This window comes from Hemibagrus wyckioides, linkage group LG19, assembly GCF_019097595.1.
Source record: "Hemibagrus wyckioides isolate EC202008001 linkage group LG19, SWU_Hwy_1.0, whole genome shotgun sequence".
Lineage (NCBI taxonomy): Eukaryota > Metazoa > Chordata > Actinopteri > Siluriformes > Bagridae > Hemibagrus > Hemibagrus wyckioides.
In genome coordinates this window covers 752,272-772,707 of record NC_080728.1, presented here as the reverse complement: position 1 = coordinate 772,707, position 20,436 = coordinate 752,272, and the positions used below count along the sequence as shown (strand labels likewise).

Here is a 20,436-nt window from a genome sequence, read left to right as displayed (position 1 = left end):
TGGCACAAGAAATGGTTCATAGTAGCTGACTCATCTGATGGTGGCGTGACATGCCACTGGTATATTATTGTCAGTCCCATTTGTTAATGAAGCTCTTTGTTCTTAGAGGGGTTGATGCTGTCTGTGTTGTAGAGTCTGTGCTGGAAGAAGTTGCCAGAAATCCTGTGGTCTGGGCACTCTACCATTTGCATCTCTTTGAGTAAGCCTATAAACGGATATGGAGTGAAAAGATGAGTAATGTGAGGATCATGAGCAAGCCTTGTTGTTATCTTTAAGGACATGGATATGCATAATTTCATGAAAATTACAAAATGGCATGAAATTGACAAATGTAAGTAGGTCAACACTGATAACAAAGGAAGAAGGTGAACACTGGCTACATGTTTATCAGGATTTTACCATAAACATTTCCTTACAGTGGACAGGAGTACATACATCCACAACAGCTGTAAAAAAAACACTATAAAAATGCTATAAACAGACATACAGTGTTGCCAAAGTGGATCTTTAGAACACAGAATATTGGAAAAAACTAAATGTTTAATATAGAGTTTAAATTTCAGAGGTCTTATATGAAACATTTTTTTTTCATCCAGTGTGATATGTATGGAATAACGAAGGCCGTACTAAGTATGTTATAATTTCATAATCATCAAAATGTTTATAATCATATAAACCACTCTGGCATCATATTATCTTCTTATAACAATATTATCTAGAACAACTGAACACCTTATTTGCATAATAAATCACCAGATCTTTCTTTGTTAATGTGATTGAATACACTGCTAAAACCAAATAAAATTATTTTAGACATTAATAATAGTAACACCACCACCAATGACAATGATTTAATAATAATAATAATAATAATAATAATAATAATAATAATAATAATAATAATAATAATAATAGTGGCTTTAATGATATACTTAGCCCTGTTGTTTAAACTATGCTGGAGAGAGTATCTTAAATGATAGGCTACCCATGAGTCCCTGAATAAATACAGTTGTCTCCTGTCTCTCCTCAAAGTGCACCATTATTGTCATGATTAGTTCAGCAGTTTTCTCCCTGGATTTGGGAGAGGCTTTTTAAATATTCTAAAAGTAACTGCAATAACAGTGTGACTTTAAAAGTCACACTATATCAAATAACAATTTTGGCAGTTTGTGCCATCTGGATACTTATATCTTCAGACTATCTATCAATCAGCAAGGAGCAGCAAAAAAACAAAAGCCTTTGAATCTTCGCATATTTGCCTTTGATACTATTGTCTAGGTGGGCTATCGTTTCTTAGCACACATCTTCTATGATCATGATTAATGCAACACAACAACACAGTGCTTCCCCAAAGAGCACACACCATCTCTAGAAAAAATAAATAAAATAAATACATTTAATGTGTTGGCCTTAGGCAGGGTTCTACATATCTTATTCACCTTAGTAAAAACAGGGGATAGCAGAGTGGGTACTGTTGTGTTCTCTTAAAAGCAGGATAAATTACATTACAAAAATACAACACAAGTCCAAGAAAATATAACATTATTAAAATACCATTATCGAATATAGCATGCATGGACAAAATGTATTTCAGACCTGAACCTTCTAAAGTTATGTGAAATCCAATCCACTGCATAATTGACAGAGATATAGAGAAGAGCTGTAAGGAGAAAATGGAGGATTTAACCACAAATTCTTTCTACTATCTCACATACTTGAGAGTAAGCTTGAAAGAACATGGTCCACAAATGAAAATGAAGAGGGGCCCACAAATAATAATAAAATGCAATGCCCATGGAAAATGAAAATTATAAATTGTTAGATAATTGACATATATGGTTGATTTAAATACAAACTGCCTCCTGACAATTAATTAAACAGAGAAGACAGCCTGAAGAAAAAATAGGAGACTTGCAACGGCTATACAATGCTTTCTTTAAAATCTCTCTGCTTCATGCCCTACCTCCTAGAGCTCACACAAAAACACTTTAAAGAGTAATTACACCACTATTTAGTTTTAGTTAAAAACTGATATTAATTGTTTTATAAAAATATAACCTCATTCTTATTGTCTTTATAAGAAAATAACCCCATCTTGCTGAAAATACATTTGACTAAACTGTTAAAATAACAGGAAAAAAAAGAAAATGGACTTGCCCCACCAACTCTCACCATATTAAGCTATAATAGGAGGAGTTTAGATTATTATTATTAATGCTTTCTTACTGTAAATGTGCTATAGAGAATGTTGATTTTATGAATATAGTAAGGGAATAGTTCTGTACATTTTCATAACATGTAATCTTGTGACAGATTAAAAACATTACTTTCTGCAAACATCTGAAGGCTCTGGCTAACCTGAAAATTTCCCTGCAAGTTTTCCATTTTCGCTTGGCAAACAGCTAACATAACAACCACAAATAAGCTCTAGAGAGTAAGTGCAGTGTGTAAGTTCTGAAGTTGACTTTTTTTTGGTATTCTGAATACTAGTGATAAACTGGGACAAGCATATTTTTATAGTCACCAATGAATTGCTAATGGTGCCATAATTCTACATATCAGACTGCTAATGCGCAAAAAGATGTTGCTATTTATGCTTTTACTCTACTGACATCACATATTACTTTAACTTTTATAGAAATTGTACTTAACACTATAAACAGGTATTTGTGGCCTGCTTCTGTACTACCCCTAAGAAAAGGACAACACACAATTTGTACCATTCACTTACTATGAGTTTCTCTTCAATCTCCATATAAATCTCCCGGAGATGCTCATATTGATGAGGTTCTGAGCAAACCGTTTGGTTATCCAGCTAATTAATAGTATCACATAAAGGTGATTCTGGTGAAAGGTCTTCCACATCAAATGATTTCTCTATTGCCAAAAAAAAATCTCATAGTTCCCATTCTTAGCATAGCTAAATAATGCTAAATAAAGCTTTAAGCATGTGATTGCTAAGTGCTAACAAATCCTACCTCATATTCCCCTTACCCCACCCACTAACTTGCATCCTGGCCCCTAAACCTGCAAACCTGCAAAGAGGGCAGAGATTAACAAGAATCAAGTGTAATTACTATTTAAACCGTATGTGAGCTTGGTGGAGGTTCCTGGCTAGAGTCTGCCAGTTTACTGCCCCTTTGTCCAGTGGTATTGTCCACTTGAAAAAAAAAACAAACAAACAAAAAAAACAAGCAAGAATAGGGAAAGAAAACAAAAGTTGCATCCGGCCCCATTTACAAGCTGAAGACACACCAGCCAAAACTTAAACTTCCACTGAGATTTGGCCTTTTGCTGTTGATCATTCCTTAATGAGAAAGTGAAAAGAATGGATGACAAGCAGAGTTCTGCTGTTACTGTTTTTGTAGTCTTTTTTCTTTTTTGTCTTTGCATCATTACTCAGTCAAGGTTCTAAGAACTGTGAGGCACTTTTATATAAACACATTTTTCCTTCTCACTCACACATTCACATATTAGACAAATTTGCTCAGTCATTCACACAGAAAGAAAGACAGAAAGAAAGAAAGAAAGAAAGAAAGAAAGAAAGAAAGAAAGAAAGAAAGAAAGAAAGAAAGAAAGAAAGAAACTTTCATTTAAGCTAAGTCAAATTGCATTGTACTCCTATAATATATATGGGTTTAAAGATACATTTCTGGCTTAAGAGATGCTCTAGTATTCTGAGACAGAGCAGGGGAACCCTTAAAAGTCTGGTGAAACAAAGGTATTCTGTGTTGAATTTCTCCCTACAAGCTTGTTACACACTCCATGTCGTCATCGATGAGAAGCTTATTGTTCAATTGACCTCGGTCAGCAGCCTGCAGTCCTTCCACCCCTGTCTCATTAACCTTTAATTCCCAGGGTCTTTTTTGTCCCTGGCTGGTTCTCACTCCATTGCTGCAGTGCGTATAGGGCAGGAGGCTGCCATTTGAGCTGCAAGGCTCACTGGCATTGAGTGTGCCTTCTGACATATTTTCCATAACCTCCAAGGTTATGTCAGGTATAGCAGCCAGCTCCTGCTTGGCCAGCTTGGCAAATGAGGGGTCCTGTGAGTAGTGGTCCAACTGCTCCGATATCAACACCTGGGTAGACAGAGACAGAACTTTTAGAACATTTATTTGTTACCTTTAACTGGTGATGAATAGGTATAATTATTCATTTGCTTCAGACTGTAATAAAACAATTTCAAATGTATTTTTAAATAACATAATTCTGTTTTTATTCATTTATTTTGTTAAACTTTACAATTAAATGACAATTTATGGAAGGTGGCTTGAAATATTACGTTTTCATACAAACACATAATACTGACTATTCAAAATCCAAAAGCTTACACTCTTATTCCTGAGAATAAGAAATATAAAAGAGGGACCTATTTGTATAGATTTGTTAAAAAATAAACAAATCTGACATTTTAATAGTAACACCTATACCCCTTTCGTGCAGTCACCCAAACAGTCAATCAAGTGGCAGCAGCACTTAATTATAACATGTACATACTGGTCATGAGCTTCAGGTAATGTTCTCATCAAACATCAGAATCAGGTAAAAATGTGATTGCTGGTACTTTGCCCTATGACATGATTCATGGAGTTTATAGTTCTTCAGTCCGGCAATGCATTATTTATGAAAGAGGTCAGAGGAGAGGGGCTAAACTGACTTAAGTTAACACTTTGTATAAATACAATGAACAGAAAAGTATCTCAGAATATGTTGAAACTTAAACCAAATTGGATACAACAGTAGACGTTCTGCTCTTGTTAGACAAGAACAGGAATCTGAAGCTACAATTGGTGCAGACTTACCCAAACTGGACAGCTAAAGGCTGGAAAATGAACAGGTGTTGTTTTTCCAATATTTAATAGTACAGTTAAGTACATATAAGTGTTCCTTCATATAAAGTTCCCTCCAAAAATATTGATATTTCAAAGGCAATTATTTTGCTACACATTATAGGTATTTGGATATGAGATATATAAATAAATAAATTTGAATTTTATCTTTTGTTTCCTGATCTTTACATCTACCTGTGTTAAATAAGTTTTACTCTTTACACAGATATTTCCCAGCATTTTCCTCTCAGACCAACCAAAGGGCAACCCTACACATTTTGAACTCTTCTTCAGTTGTGCAAAAGAAGAACAGCTGAATAGGAGAAATGAAATCATTTCTCCTGTTCAGCTGTTCTTCTTTTCTGAATCTACTAATCAGTTTCACAGAAGATATTGCTCCATTTCCTGGTGCCATAGAGGACATAGTTCTGCCCCCTTGATTGGCTGAGGACATCACTCTGCCCCCTTGCTCAGCTGAGAATGACTGTCTGCCCTCCTTGCCTTGCCATCATTACTGCTCCATCCTTGGGCCTTGCCGTGTTCCGTGCCCTCCTCGTGGGCATCACAGTATTCCTCGCTGCCCCCTAATCAAGTATTGGCCCTGTCAAGTATTGGTGCATCAGTAGCCATGTAGCCAGAGGGGGGACTCTTTCAAGGATATCTGTGACATTTCCATGCCAGACTACCAGAGGACAACCCTGCACTCTGAACAACTTTTGGTTGTGTGTTTCACTTCCCAAATCAGTTGTTCACCTGTTCTGTATTTAGTAGTTAGCTACTCAGTTAATAAGCTATCTGTTTAAGCCCCTTTGTTAGCAGTTGTTTGTCTAGCTTCTGATTGGTTCCTGTGTGTTTGACATGATTTGCCATGATCTAGTCCTTAAGTATTCCTGTTTTCTACTGGTAGTTTCTTTTGCTTTTCTACTTTTTGTATTTCTATGAAGTTACTTTCTGCACTGTGATTAGAATTCTGTATTTCCATCCACCTTCAGTCTTGGTACATAACATGCAAGTGGTCAAAAAGTTTGTGAATGGCAGATTTTGGTTTGAGCTATCGGTTTCAAGTGTGAAGGATCTAGCAACATGAAGACCATAGAGCTGTCTATGGAAGAAAAGCAAGCCATTTTGAAGCTGAGGAAAGAGGGAAATATAACCAAGCCACTCCAAAATACAACCAAGTATGTCATGGTCTAAGGTGTTTAAAAAATCTATGAAATGGAAGCTAAAAATGTGATCTGTCGTCTCTTTTTCATGTTTTGATCTCAGATTCAGACTCATCTTCAGTGTTTCTGAGTTGTACTTGTGGTGGGAATTTTCCTGAAACCTGGCAACTCCCAGTAAAAAAAAAACTAAATGCATATGTGACTATTTTTTTTTTAAATGTTGTGTCCCAGTGCAACTTTTATGAAAGATTCAAATCTACCATCCCTTCAACCTCCTTGCACATCTGCCTTTCCCACCAGAATTCCATATAATGTTTGTATCTGTATTTATATTTGTTTAGGACATTTGTTCAATCCAAATAATTTATTAACATATCTGTTTACATCCCTAATATACTGGAATTTTGTATAGGAAGCTTATGCTTTGTTTTATCTGCTTCAAGGTTTGGCATGCTGGCCCTAATAACCACTGCATCTGAGAGATAGAGTGGTGTTAGTCTAGAATGCTGTCACTCAGAGCAGTCAGAATTGGCTCTACACAAGTGGGAAACAAACTTGCCTGCATCAGTCAAATCCCATATTTCCCCAAGAAAAGTGGTAATCTGAGAGGGAGAAAGCACACTCCTGGGGTTTAGTCCAAAGCACCTCATATGGGCAAGCACTTGATGTCTTGCTGCCATCTTCTTTCATGGCAAACCTGTCTTTGGACCTGAATTTACATTTACAATACATTTAAATTTCTGGCATTTGGCAGACGCCCTTTTCCAGAGCGACTAACAAAAATACCATAAGCCTAAAAACTGTTTTAAGGACTTTTTCTAAAATACATACAACAATACACAAAACAAATAGGGGAAAAAGGGTTAGTTTATATGTTTCAGAAAGAGGTAGGTCTTCATCTGTTGTTTGAAGATGGCCAGTGAGTAAGCTGTTCAGATATGGGAACGGCTACCACCTCGGTGTACAGTCTTGACGTATACCTTTTACTCTGAAAAATGGTGGGACCAGTTGAGCAGTGATACTAGATTGGAGAGAGAGTGGTATAGTGCGAGGAGTAATAAGAGCTTTAAGGTAAGAGGAAGCTGGTCCATTCTTGGCTTTGTGCAAGCATCAGTGTTTTGAATCTGATGCAGTCACCGGAAGCCATTCGAGAGTGTGTAGCAGTGGACAGGCAGGTTGAAAACAAGTTGCACAACTGCATTGACAAGTCACACAGCTCCAGTCGACAAATTTGCATTCAGAGGTAGACCTGCCGTTAGAGAGCTGCAGTAGTCCAGTCTCTAAATGACTAGAGACTGAACAAGAACCTGAGCAGCCTGTCTTCTGCTGAAGTTGTACATGAGAAACCGAAATGAGCAATATGTCCGCCAAACAAGCCGAGATCCAAGCGCCGTTGGTGGTAGGGTAGGCAGAGGAGCCCTTTGAAAGCTTGAGGGAAGTTCAGCTATGGTTACATGGAACAATGTAGACTGACCTGCCCATGGGGGACTGCTCTCAGAAACCGTAGTGCACAGAGATGCACCAACCTGATCTGCTGCTATGCTTGTCTTTGGAAGGCAGATGATAGCTTGCAAGCATCTCTTCAATCCTAGGCAGTACCACATACCCATGCTCATGAAGGCCCACTATCACTGACTAGTTGGACATGGCAGGAGTAAAAAGGCAAGCCAAGTATGGGCTATTCCAAGACCTAGACAGCTCTGTGTGAAGGCCAGGGAAAAATGGTAGATTTCAGCACAGAGGTAGCACACTGCCTGAAGTCATGGCAGACATGGGATCCGGCAATAAGGTAGAGGAGCTTAGCTTGAAAAAAAAAAAGCCAAGCAGGGACAGAGCTTATTGACAGGAAATCTCTCGCAATGCACTCAACCGGCTCCCTGGAGAACTGACCATGCGTACTCCGCTACCAAACAAACAACACAAAGAGCATGTGTTCCATCCTTTGTGAGATAATAGGGGCATGGTGGCACACATCTCTTGTATTGGGACACCTTAACACTGTTTTTATACATCTTTCTATTGCAGTGACTAAAGACAGATAAGAAGACAGACAATTTACACAAAATTACACAGATTGCTTCCTGAAGATAAAGAAGCTGGATGTATGTGAAGTAGATGCCCTTTTATGCTCTTGCTGACACACATCAATATGTCACCTCCAATAGCCAGGCATGTGTTTACACAAAGATTTAGACACCACTTCCACAAAGGGTGTTTACATACCGTCAAGCTATTACGCAGTGTTGAGTTCCCCCAAAAGGGAACAGTGCTGCCACGATGTGAACTCACATGCACAGCTGATAAACTCTCCTCTATACTCACATGCACAGCTTATAAACTCTCCTGGCCATTAACATCTTGAGTAACAATAGGTGTCCTGGCAGTCCTTCACACAACATTCCACTCAATTTTCTTACATTCCAGGCTGCCAAGTAAGTTTATCTCAGGATCTTTTGGAGACTGCATATCAAAGGTGTCATAATAACCAAGTTTGTAACAAATAATTATAATTAATTAGAATTGTTAAATAGTTTTAAGTTTGAGATTCACTTATTTGAGTCATTGTTGACTTTTAGTCCAAATATAAGGATTTTTGTTTTGGTCAATTGATAACAGAGTGTACACATGTGGACCCTTTGGGAACACTCTTCATGATAGAGCCAACATGAATGGATGAACTGGTAGGTCAGTCAACATGAATAGAGGAACTGGATTTTCTAGCGGAGAGACCAGCTAAAACTGTTTCTTGTTGCAAAAATGCAGCAAAAGTGCTTACTTCTTATTTGTAGGAGGTTGAGCAACCATGTCTGCTGTCTGCATCACACCCCACTGCAACAACACAGTGTCAGAAAAAAGTGAATGAATACGAGCTTCAAGTATTACTATAGTCATTATGCTAGGTAAGGTTTCATAATTCTTATTGAAATTGATGAGGTGCCAAACAATTTAGGTCACTGTCCAATTTCATTGAAGAATAAGTAAGCAGGCATAAGAGTAAGCAGAGCAAGTAAGTCACAATTATGCCCAGAAAAAAAGTTTGTATTTTTTTTCCTTTCCAGAGGATATACAACATATACAGTATTTTTCATATATCTTGTGCCTCAAGTTGCCATTGATTCACTAATTTTCAGCATTGACAACTAAGAGCCAGTCACAAAGCTTTGAATTTAAATTTCTCTATACTATAATTTGATAAGCAAAATTGATTTAACATTATAATGTTCAATTAGTGATACTGTCAACAGATATTTATTTTGCCTTTAATTATCTGGGAAAATTGAAAAAAATCCAGGCTTCCAATGCAGACCAGACATTCATCTTTCCATCAAACCAATCTCTACTAAAAATATGCTATGGGAAACTTATAGTATATACCCTGTAAAGGTATTGCATATACAGAGTGTACTTCACTGAGAAAACCTGGTATCAATAGGGTTTCCAGGTTTACACCATACTCTGGTAGTTTAGGAACAATGCAGTCTGTAAAGTCCACAGGTGGCAATGTTTTTCTCTTTTTTTCATTCAGAACATTCATTTCAGATTATAATAAATGTAATTAAACTAATATCCAATTTTCTAGTTTTAATTAGGTGGTCATTTAATGTAGAATTAATGTGATCTTTGTAAAGTATAAATATTGGGGAGGTACTACTGACAACAGTGTACAAATTATATAAAAAATATATATATATATATTCCTTAACTGTGAATTTTGATATCATGAAAAAAAAATTAAAATCTTTTGTAATCTTAAGTTCACAACATAAAAAATAACTCATGTTTTTCTTCTTAATGACTGATTAAACAAACTAGCACTGTGTCTCAGATTGCATACTTAGGCACTGTTCTAAAACATTATCAAGTATTAACATGAATGGTTTTCGGTTACAGTTTACTGTTTACAGTTTAAAAGCTTTCACACTATATTTAAACGTAAAAAAAAACAACAACAAAAAAAAAACATATGTTTTGCATACCAGTCTTCCAAATTTCATGTGTTTAGCATTTCCTTGTATGAGATCACTAAGTATTCAGTTTAACATCATGACATTTGGACACCCTGAGTGACAGGTGTTTTGGATGTCAGTTTCAATCTTCCAGATGCACATGCAGTACATAGAGCTACATGTTAAATAAAAGCTAGTGAAATTTTTTCATTTTATAATTTATTTTTATTCAGATTAGGAAATTTGAACATTCTACTTTGCCTTAAAAAAAATGCACTGTGAAGTGTCATCCAATGTGTTTTGAAGCATATGGCTGACTGATAATTTAGCCCTGTTTACTTCAGAATTCTTTCTGCTGCTTTTGTCAGCAGTCACATCGTCAGTAAAGGCCAAGGGAACCAGTTTTGTTGTGCAATGAAGTTGCATTAGCAGCAGAAGTAGAATCCATTAAGAAAGTTTATTAGCACAGCCAACAGATCCATAACAGCAGGTAAAATCACAAGCGAACAGACAAAAAAAACAAACAAATAACACAAAAGACGGTCTGCGATGCAACAGTACAAAAATGTAATCCAAAACAACAATTGTTATACACAGCAAGGCAATGGCAAGAAACCATTTGCATGGCTTGGTATGTAGTAAGAACTAACAATACTTCCCGATGTGTTAAACACCAGTTTAAATGTTCCCATTGGCAGGAAATGAGCCAGAAGTGTTCAAATCAATGGTGACTGCCTCTGGTGGATTGGAGAGGAACTGCAGGCATTGTTCTTTTATAGGACTGCCCCGAGGTCGTGGCACAGGTCTGTCAGGGTGGATTTGTTGAAGGTCAGACATGAGAGAGTGGTCCAGAAAGTCGTTAGTGTCTACCCAGGATCTTTCCTAAGGGCCGTATCCCTCCCAGTCTACTAGATACTGGAGATGGCCCTTACTGCAAGTGGAGTCCAGCAAGGCACGGACCACATAAGCTGGTGACCCATGGATGTCCATAAGCAGTAGGGGTCCAAGGGCAGAATTTTCTGTGCTGTGGGTAGTGTGGGCAGGCTTGAGGAGTGAACCATAAAAGGATGGGGAGAGGCGGTAACTTGTGGGGAGCTGGAGGTGGTAAGTAACTGGACTAATTTGTTGTAGGATCTTGAATGATCTGATGAATCTAGAGTTTCTGAGTTGACAGCTTTAGTTTAAGGTTCTTGGTCATCTGATGGAAAACTTTTACAAGGATAAGTTGTTTGTGAAGTTCTGACCTTTTGTGTGTGATTAGAAATTGTTTGTGACTTGAAATTGACCAGAGGTTGTTTGCGCAAAATATTAGAGGAACAGAACTGTGAATTGTGAACCTTTTTACTCTTGCCTGTGCCTGCCAGTGTGCTATTTTCTCAAAACTTCCACAGCAGTCAATAGCCAAACCAACTGATCAGGCTGATATGGAGGATGATGAGAGGGCATCCACTTTGCTGTTCTTGGTTCTTGGCCACCATGTGACCATGAAATTAAAGCGGATAGAAATCAGGGTCCATCGAACTTGATGTATGTTCTGGCATTAACCAGTTCTGGCACCAGGCCCAGCAAGTTAATTTTCTTGTGATGAAGGTGCATGGGAAGAGTTTGGCAGGGTCGCCATGTCATTGCTACAGTCCTGATGCGTCCGTATGCATCGACTTCAATTATTAAGGGAATGCTTGGGTCTGGGTGGTGGAGAATGGGTGCAATTGTGAAGCTTTGTTTGAAGCACTCAATGGCTGGTTGTGCCAAGCTTTTTGGGTTTCCCATGTAGGAGTGTGGTAAGTGAAGCCACCAAGCTTTAGCTCTGTATGAAGCACCTGTAAAAATTAGCAAAGCCAAAAATCATTTAATGTCCTTAATACTGAAGGGTGTGGGCCATTCCGTTCTGGCCCATACCTTGCTTGACCCATCTCCACTCCCTGCTCGCTAATGATGTACCCTAGGAATGTTATGGAGTCCTGGAGAACTTCACATTTCTCCACTTTCAAGTAAAGTTTATGTAACAGTCGAAATAGAACCATGCATACTTGGTCAATGTGGGCCTCTTTAGACTTGGAATATCAGTATGCCAAGTATATGAGCAATGATACAATGATGGAGTAGATTCCTGAAGATTTCATTAACAAATGCCTGGAATACTGATCTCATTGATTAAGCCATACAGCATTACTTCAAAATCATAGTGCTCCCTTGTGGTGTGGAAGGCTGTTTTCCATTCACCTCCCTCCCTTATCCAGATAAGGTTGTATGCACAGGCCATTTCCTATGGGTTGGTTGTTCATAGCTGTGATTTTCAATGGTGTGGCAAAGGGGACAGTGGGTCACCCTAGTTCTTCCACCATGGATTAACTTGCTTGTCAAACTGGAATCCTATAGAGCTGAGAAACAATTCACCTCATTGGGATAATGTAGTTGGCCAGGTAACACTAGACTGAAATGAGAAATATTCAGGCCCAGCTTGGTGGTGCATTGACCTGGCTTCTATGTCTTTTTTGGTAGACATCCTAATTTTGCCCAGTTGCAACAGTTCTGGGGTGGCTGCTGTGTTAGAAAGGGCATGTTGGCTGTGGAGCAGATTATCCAAATGGATGGCCAGTGTGATGTACTGGGAAAGGCACATATTCTTATCCATGGCATTTCTGCCTGCAGTGTTGGATTTAGCCCCTCCTGGAAAAATATGTGCAGGGCCATGTCATTTCAACCGCACTGTGCTGTGAGGGTCCTGAATTTTACAGCAAAATCGATGGCCAATTTGGAGCCCTGGTGTAGGTGTAGCAGATGATATGATGCATCACTTCCCCCGCCAGATACTCAAAGACATCACAGATCAATTGGGAAAAGTAAGTGAATGAGCCATGCATCTGAATATTGCTGTCCCACACTGCAAAGGCCCAATCCAATGCTTGACTGGTGATATAAAAGTTTGCACTTGTAGACTCCTCCCTGTAGGCCTCAGGTTGATGAATGAAGAAAATGTCACATTGGTAGCTTGTAACTTGTGAGCTGCTCATGGTAGGCTGCCAAAATTTCCCCTCTAGTGAGGGATGGGAGCATGAAGCTGTGAAATCTCCACTGGATTCATGGTAGGTGAAGTATTTTGTGTCTCAGGAGCAACAGGAGTATGATCAACTAGCTTTTATTAGAGTTTATTTTAGAGTTTATTGGCATAGCAAACAGATCCAAAACAGCAAGCACAATCAAACAACAATTGGCAACAATGGGCAAGATCGGCAACAATAGGTAAGAATCCAAAAAAAACCCACAAAAGAACGTCCATGATGCAACAGCACAAAAGAGTAATCAAAACAAGAGTAAATCCAGAAAACTGTCAGCAGATGACAAAACATCCGCTTCAGTTTAAAAAATTATTTAAATACAAATATCTCTTGATTTTGATCCATACAGTGGTACTGTTCTTACCATGTACCAGATTTCTTGTCAAAAGGTAACTTTTCATGGGATGGAGCATAGTCACTGCAGAATGGACTAGAGCCACAAAACTGTTTTGTAACACAATCCCTCAAAAAGTTATCTAAATTTCCCTCCAAGGCCAATTCTTTCAGTTTTCTCTGTACACTGAAAACATTTGAGTTTGAGATTAAATTTGAACTTGTACTTTCAGTATGTGAACTTGTAATTTTGGTATGTGTTTCACCTGATGCTGGACAAAGTGCAGAGGCAAAGCTGTTGTATGTAAAGTTTCAGTCTTGCTTTGTCTGCTAAGACACTCTAGATGAAAGGAAGATCGTCGACCTGTGAGAGAGTGAGGCAGGGATAAAGTTTATATTATTAAATTTTATGACAACAAACCTGATGATTGATGTCTATTCATTTGTTCATATGGGCACAATATTACTTAGTGCAGTTGTATGGAGAACAGTTTGTTGGGGAAACTGACATGGTCTTCTGTCCCCACCCCCATCTGTCTCTTCCATCACAGATAACTGCTTACACTCGTCATTCTGCAACACCAACCTGCCACATACATATGCACAGGATAATACTGATTTCTGTAAAAAGCATTTGAGAATAATAAGAATTAATAATTAAAAATATTGTGAAAATTGTTACATAGTGGAGAGCATGTCCTGCTCTTGATGGCGTTCAGTGTCTATATCCATGTTGTCATTTATTTCATCTTTAGCTGCCTCTCTCCGAGAAATTACTGGGAAAAGGCATTCACCTGAATCTGAGCTGAACATACACACAAGCAGAAAATATTCCATATTAAGTAAGGCTGTTTTAAATATCCACTTCAGTCCCCAGTGTAATACAATGATACTTGGTGGATGGACAATTGCTTCATTCTGTCTTCATGTTAGTATGTAACTAATATTCATAAATTAATCAAACATTAAACCTTTTAAAATTGTTTTGACATTTATTCATTAATAGTTTTCAGTAAAGCCCAAGTACAACATAGTAAATCTACAGTGTATGTACATGATTTTTTATTTTACCAAGTTAGAACCAAGTTGTACTTACCAAGTTTATACAATATACAGTTGTGCTCATAAGTTTACATACCTGGCAGAATTTATGATTTCTTGGCTATTTTTCAGAGAATATGAATGATAACACAAAAACTTTTCTTTCACTCATGGTTGGCTGAAGCCATTTATTGTCAAACAACTGTGTTTACTCTTTTTAAATCATAATGACAACAGAAACTACCCAATGACCCTGATCAAAAGTTTACATACCCTGGTGATTTTGGCCTGATAACATGCACACAAGTTGACACAAACGGGTTTGAATGGCTATTAAAGGTAACCATCCTCACCTGTGATCTGTTTGCTTGTAATTAGTGTGTGTATAAAAGGTCAATGAGTTTCTGGACTCCTGACAGACCCTTGCATCTTTCATCCAGTGCTGCACTGACGTTTCTGGATTCTGAGTCATGGGGAAAGCAAAAGAATTGTCAAAGAATCTGTGGGAAAAGGTAGTTGAACTGTATAAAACAGGTAAGGGATATAAAAAGATATCCAAGGAATTGAGACCAGGTAGACCAACTAAAATTTCAGCCACAACTGCCAGGAAAATTGTTCGGGATGCAAAGAAAACCCACAACCAACTTCAGGTGAAATACAGGACTCTCTGAAAACATGTGGTGTGGGTGTTTCAAGATGCACAACACGGAGGCACTTGAAGAAAGATGGGCTGCATGGTTGAGTTGCCAGAAGAAAGCCATTACTACGTAAATGCCACAAAATATCCCGCTTACAATACACCAAACAGCACAGAGACAAGCCTCAAACCTTCTGGCACAAAGTCATTTGGAGTGATGACACCAAAATTGAACTTTTTGGCCACAACCATAAACACTACATTTGGAGAGGAGTCAACAAGGCCTATGATGAAAGGTACACCATTCCTACTGTGAAACACGGAGGTGGATCGCTGATGTTTTGGGGATTTGTGAGCTACAAAGGCACAGGAAATTTGGTCAAAATTGATGGCAAGATGAATGCAGTATGTTATCAAAAAATACTGGAGGAAAATTTGCACTCATCAGCCCGAAAGCTGCGCATGGGACGTACTTGGACATTCCAACATGACAATGATCCAAAACACAAGGCCAAGTCAACCTGTCATTGGCTACAGCAGAATAAACTGAAGGTTCTGGAGAGGCCATCTCAGTCTCCTGACCTCAATATCATTGAGCCACTCTGGGGAGATCTCAGACGTGCAGTTCATGCAAGACAGCCCAAGAATTTACAGGAACTGGAGGCTTTTTGCCAAGAAGAATGGGCAGCTTTACCATCTGAGAAGATAAAGAGCCTCATCCACAACTACCACAAAAGACTTCAAGCTGTCATTGATGTTAAAGGAGGCAATACACAGGATTAAGAACTGGGGTATGTAAACTTTTGATCAGGGTCAATGACATTCTGTTGCCATTATGATTTAAAAAGAGTAAACACAGTTGACTGAAAATAAATGGCTTCAGCCAAACACTAACCATGAGTGAATTCAAGATGGCGCCGGTGAGGTCGGCTGCCTTCACGACTGCTCCTACAACTTTTTCTTTGTTTTTGTGTTTTAAATTAAGTTTCAGTACAGTAATACCGGCTAATTCTCCATCATGGAGTACATTCGTTACAATAGAGATACTCTTATTTCTATTGGTGTACAATGTACTCACAATTCGACGTTTTTGACCCCAGATCCAAGCTGGCTGAGTGAGATCCTGAGGGAGAACAAAGGACGCGACCCGAAGCAGGGGCCCCGAGGGAAACGAGCCGGCATCAGGAACAGGCTGAGAGCCCATGCACACCGCACACCTCTGCCTAGCATCCTGCTCGCCAACATCCAGTCGCTGGAGAACAAACTTGATGACCTAAGGGCCAGGGTAAAGTTCCAGAGAGACATTCGGGACTGCAATCTCCTCTGCTTCACCGAGACATGGCTGAACCCAGTGGTGCCGGACCATGCCATCCAGCCGGCTGAGTTTTTCTCAGTTCACCGCATGGACAGAACATTGGAGTCGGGGAAGTCGAGAGGAGGCAGCGTGTGTTTAATGGTGAACAGCAGCTGGTGCGACAGCGCGAGCATTGTTCCTCTCACACGCTCCTGCACACCCAACCTGGAACTACTGACCATCAAATGTCGTCCTTTTTATCTTCCTCGGGAATTTACATCAGTCATAGTCAGCGCCGTTTATATTCCACCTCAGGCAGACACGGACACTGCTTTATGCAAGCTGCATGAAGCACTCACACAACACCAGACTCAGCACCGGGACACTGTGCTTATTGTGGCGGGGGACTTTAATAGTGCCAACCTCAAACGCACAGCGCCAAACTTTTGCCAACACATCAGCTGCCCCACCAGGGGTGAAAGGACACTAGACCACTGCTACACTACAGTCAAAGACGGCTACAAGGCACAATCTCGCCCACTGTTTGGGAAATCCGACCATGCCGCCATCTTCCTCATGCCAAAATATAAACAAAAGCTCAAGCAGGTAGTTCCGGCTCGGAGGGAGGTCTTACGCTGGACGGACCAATCGGAGGATGCTCTGCAGGACGCTCTGGAGGACGCAGACTGGGACATGTTCCGGCACAGCTCTGATGACTTCAACATGTTTACGGAAGCGGTTGTGGGATTCATCAGGAAACTAGCGGATGACACAGTTCACAAGACTATCATCAAGACTTTCCCCAATCAGAAGCCGTGGGTGGATAAATCCGTCCGCGATGCTCTGAGATCCCACTCCGCTGCGTACAACAAGGGGCTCGCCAGAGGAAACATGGACGAGTATAAAGCTGCATCCTACAGCGTGCGCAGAGTGGTGAAGGAGGCAAAGCAGTGCTATGGACAAAAACTAGAGTCACAATTTCAGCAAAGTGGCTCTAGGAGTCTGTGGCAGGGACTAAGGTCTATGACGGACTACAAAACACCATCTTCCAGATCGGTGAATGCAGACACTTCTCTGGCAGACGAGCTAAACACCTTTTATGCTCGCTTCGAGGCTGCAGCTCAGAGCGCCAACGGCGTTCATCATCTCGGAGCACGACGTGAGGAAGGCATTCAGGAGAGTGAACACCAGGAAGGCAGCAGGACCAGATGGCATCACGGGTCGGGTCCTGAAGGCCTGTGCTGACCAGCTTGCTCCTGTGTTCACTGAGATTTTCAACCTCTCCCTGGAACAGTCTAAAATCCCAACGTGCTTCAAACGGTCCACCATTGTTCCTGTCCCCAAGAAACCCCAGCCCGCCTGCCTGAACGACTACCGTCCAGTGGCCCTGACCTCAGTGGTGATGAAGTGCTTCGAAAGACTCATCAGAGACTTCATCACTTCTTCCCTACCTGACACCTTGGACCCGCTACAGTTCGCGTACCGTCCCAACCGATCTACAGAGGACGCCATCGCACACCTCCATCATGCAGCCCTGAGCCATCTGGACAGCAGAAGGGGGAATTATGTCAAAATGCTGTTTGTCAACTACAGTTCAGCATTTAACACCATAATTCCCTCCATACTCGCCACTAAGCTGGAGATCCCGGGCCTTAGCCCATCCCTGTGTCAGTGGATCTCCAACTTCCTGCGAGACAGACCTCAGGCAGTACGGGTTGGCAACCATGTCTCACCCTCACTCACCCTCAGCACTGGAGCCCCCCAGGGTTGTGTTCTGAGCTCCCTGCTGTACTCTCTGTACACCTTTGACTGTGTGGCCACTTCCAGCTCCACCAACATCGTGAAGTTTGCGGACGATACTGTGGTGGTGGGCCCGATCTCCAATAACGATGAGACGGCCTACCTAGAGGAGATTAAAAACCTGGAGACATGGTGCCAGGTCAACAATCTCCTCCTGAACGTCAGCAAGACTAAGGAGCTGATAGTGGACTTTAGCACAAAGCAGGAGAGGAATTACCAGCCCCTCACCATCAACGGGACCCCAGTGGAGAGAGTGGACAGTTTCCTAGATACCTAGGTGTCTAAATCACGCAGGACCTGACATGGTCCTGTCATGTTAACACTGGTGAAGAAGGCCCGGCAGTGTCTTTATCATCTCAGATGCCTGAAGGACTTTCTGCCCTAAACTGCCCTAAAAGGTGCTAAAGACATTCTACACCTGCACCACTGAGAGCATCCTGATGGGAAGTATCACTGCCTGGTTTGGGAACAGCACCAAACAGGACAGGCAAGCTCTCCAGAGGGTGGTGTGATCAGCTGAGCGCACCATCCGCACCAAGCTTCCTGACCTGGACACCATATACAGCAAACAGTGCTGGACCAAAGCCAGCAAGATAATGAAGGACCTCAGCCATCCCAACAATGGACTCTTCTCTCTGTTGAGGTCAGGGAAACGTTTCTGTTCCTTGAAGGCGAACACAGAGAGAATGAGAAGGAGCTTCTTCCCGCAGGCCATTCAAGCCCTCAACCAGTACACCTAGGATCTGGACTCTCTGGTCTTACCCCCACACAACATAACATAACATTCTACCTCAGCTGATTGTTGCACATGCTAATACTGCACTACTCTGTACACACAATAACACTCACTGTACATCTTCTCTGTACATCTTTGTGTGCACTGCACTGTCACTTTACTCCCTGTTAAACTGGACATTATATTTTGCCTCATATACACTTCTACAATATATTTATATATTTATCTTACATATGCACACTGTACATACTATACTCTTTTGCAACACCATTTCAATGTTGACCTTTTTATCTACATATATTCATATACTGTATCTTCTGTACATTATAGAGTCTACACATATATTTATTTATATTGTTTTATTCTTCACACATACTATACATATACTATATTGTACTATATATATATATATATATATATATATATATATATATATATATATATATATATATATTTTGTTTTTGTTTTTATATTTTTACACTTATATTTGGTATATATACATAAATAGACATATATTTGCATATGCATATCTGACAGTTGATTTTCAAGTTTACCATTTTAACTTTTTTTTTCTCCCTATTTTTCCCTATACTGCTTAACTATATCCCCTATCTTTTCATGTCCACACATTTTCTTTTTTTACTCTTTCCTCTTTCATGTAAGACAGTCATAAAAGGCATTTCACTACATGTCGTACTGTGTATGATTTCGTATGTGACAAATAAAAATTTGAATTTGAATTTGAAAGAAAAGTTTTTGTGTTATCATTTATATTCTCTGAAAAATTGCCAAGAAATCATAAATTCTGCCAGGGTATGTAAACTTATGAGCACAACTGTATATATAAGTTTATACAATATATATACCCTCAAATATATATATATATATATAAAATAGAAACTACTCAAAATATACTCAAAATAGCCACTCTCAGGTAATAGGTGTTGTAAGCTGCTTGCTATGTATTAGTTTGTAAGCTACTGATCTGACATGAATATTTCCAGCTGAATAATTCAGCTAATTGTTTCGGCTGTATGTGAAGTAGTTCGGTGGACATTCACCGGACCTAGAAACCATTGATGGTCAGACCCCGACTGATAACACCCCTTCCCTGCTGCCAGAGGGAGCCTTTGCCTGAGTATTGAACTGTTTCTGGGTTACTACCCAAAAGTAAAAAGTTCTGTGTGCTTATTAAAGCTGTGTGTTTATTAAAATCTGCACATGGGTTTGAGATTTCCTGCCCCAAGTGCTTCATTGCAGATTATTTCACCTGAGATGAATCCAGCGGATATTGCATAGCTTTAGGCCATTGTCGCACACCAGGGAGAAATGATACAGGCCTATCAGGAGCAATCAGCAGCCTCAACAGGTGCCCACTGTGCCATAACCACAACCACCTCCACACAGTGAGGTGGTTTGTATGGCACTCCCAGAAAAATTTGATAGGTTCCTGTCAAGGCTTTCTATGGCACTGCAACATCTTTTTTTCAGCCTGATCCCTACAAGTACTAGGTAGGCATTCATCATGTCACTGCTCACAGGGAAACCACCTGCATCAGTAATGCCCTGGTGGTTCCCTACAGACCAATCTAATTTA

At 40.0% G+C, this 20,436-nt stretch overlaps 1 protein-coding gene across 16 annotated transcripts in view; it reads right to left on the bottom strand.

The window, feature by feature from the left end:
* Positions 1-361: 361 nt before the first annotated feature.
* Positions 362-20,436, bottom strand: part of cacna1c (calcium channel, voltage-dependent, L type, alpha 1C subunit) — a 181,172-nt gene continuing 161,097 nt past the window's right edge. For 13 of the 16 annotated variants that reach the window (XM_058417795.1, XM_058417785.1, XM_058417801.1 and 10 more), the window contains 4 exons: positions 14,014-14,136; positions 13,799-13,917; positions 13,598-13,695; positions 362-4,079 (listed from right to left, as the gene is read on the bottom strand). In XM_058417795.1, the coding sequence (XP_058273778.1) occupies positions 3,744-4,079; positions 13,598-13,695; positions 13,799-13,917; positions 14,014-14,136 (676 nt within the window). In that variant the 3' untranslated portion in view covers positions 362-3,743. Of the gene's footprint in view, positions 4,080-8,768; positions 8,822-13,597; positions 13,696-13,752; positions 13,918-14,013; positions 14,137-20,436 lie in introns of all 16 variants that reach the window. The other 3 variants (XM_058417797.1, XM_058417798.1, XM_058417799.1) reach the window with 3 other exon arrangements.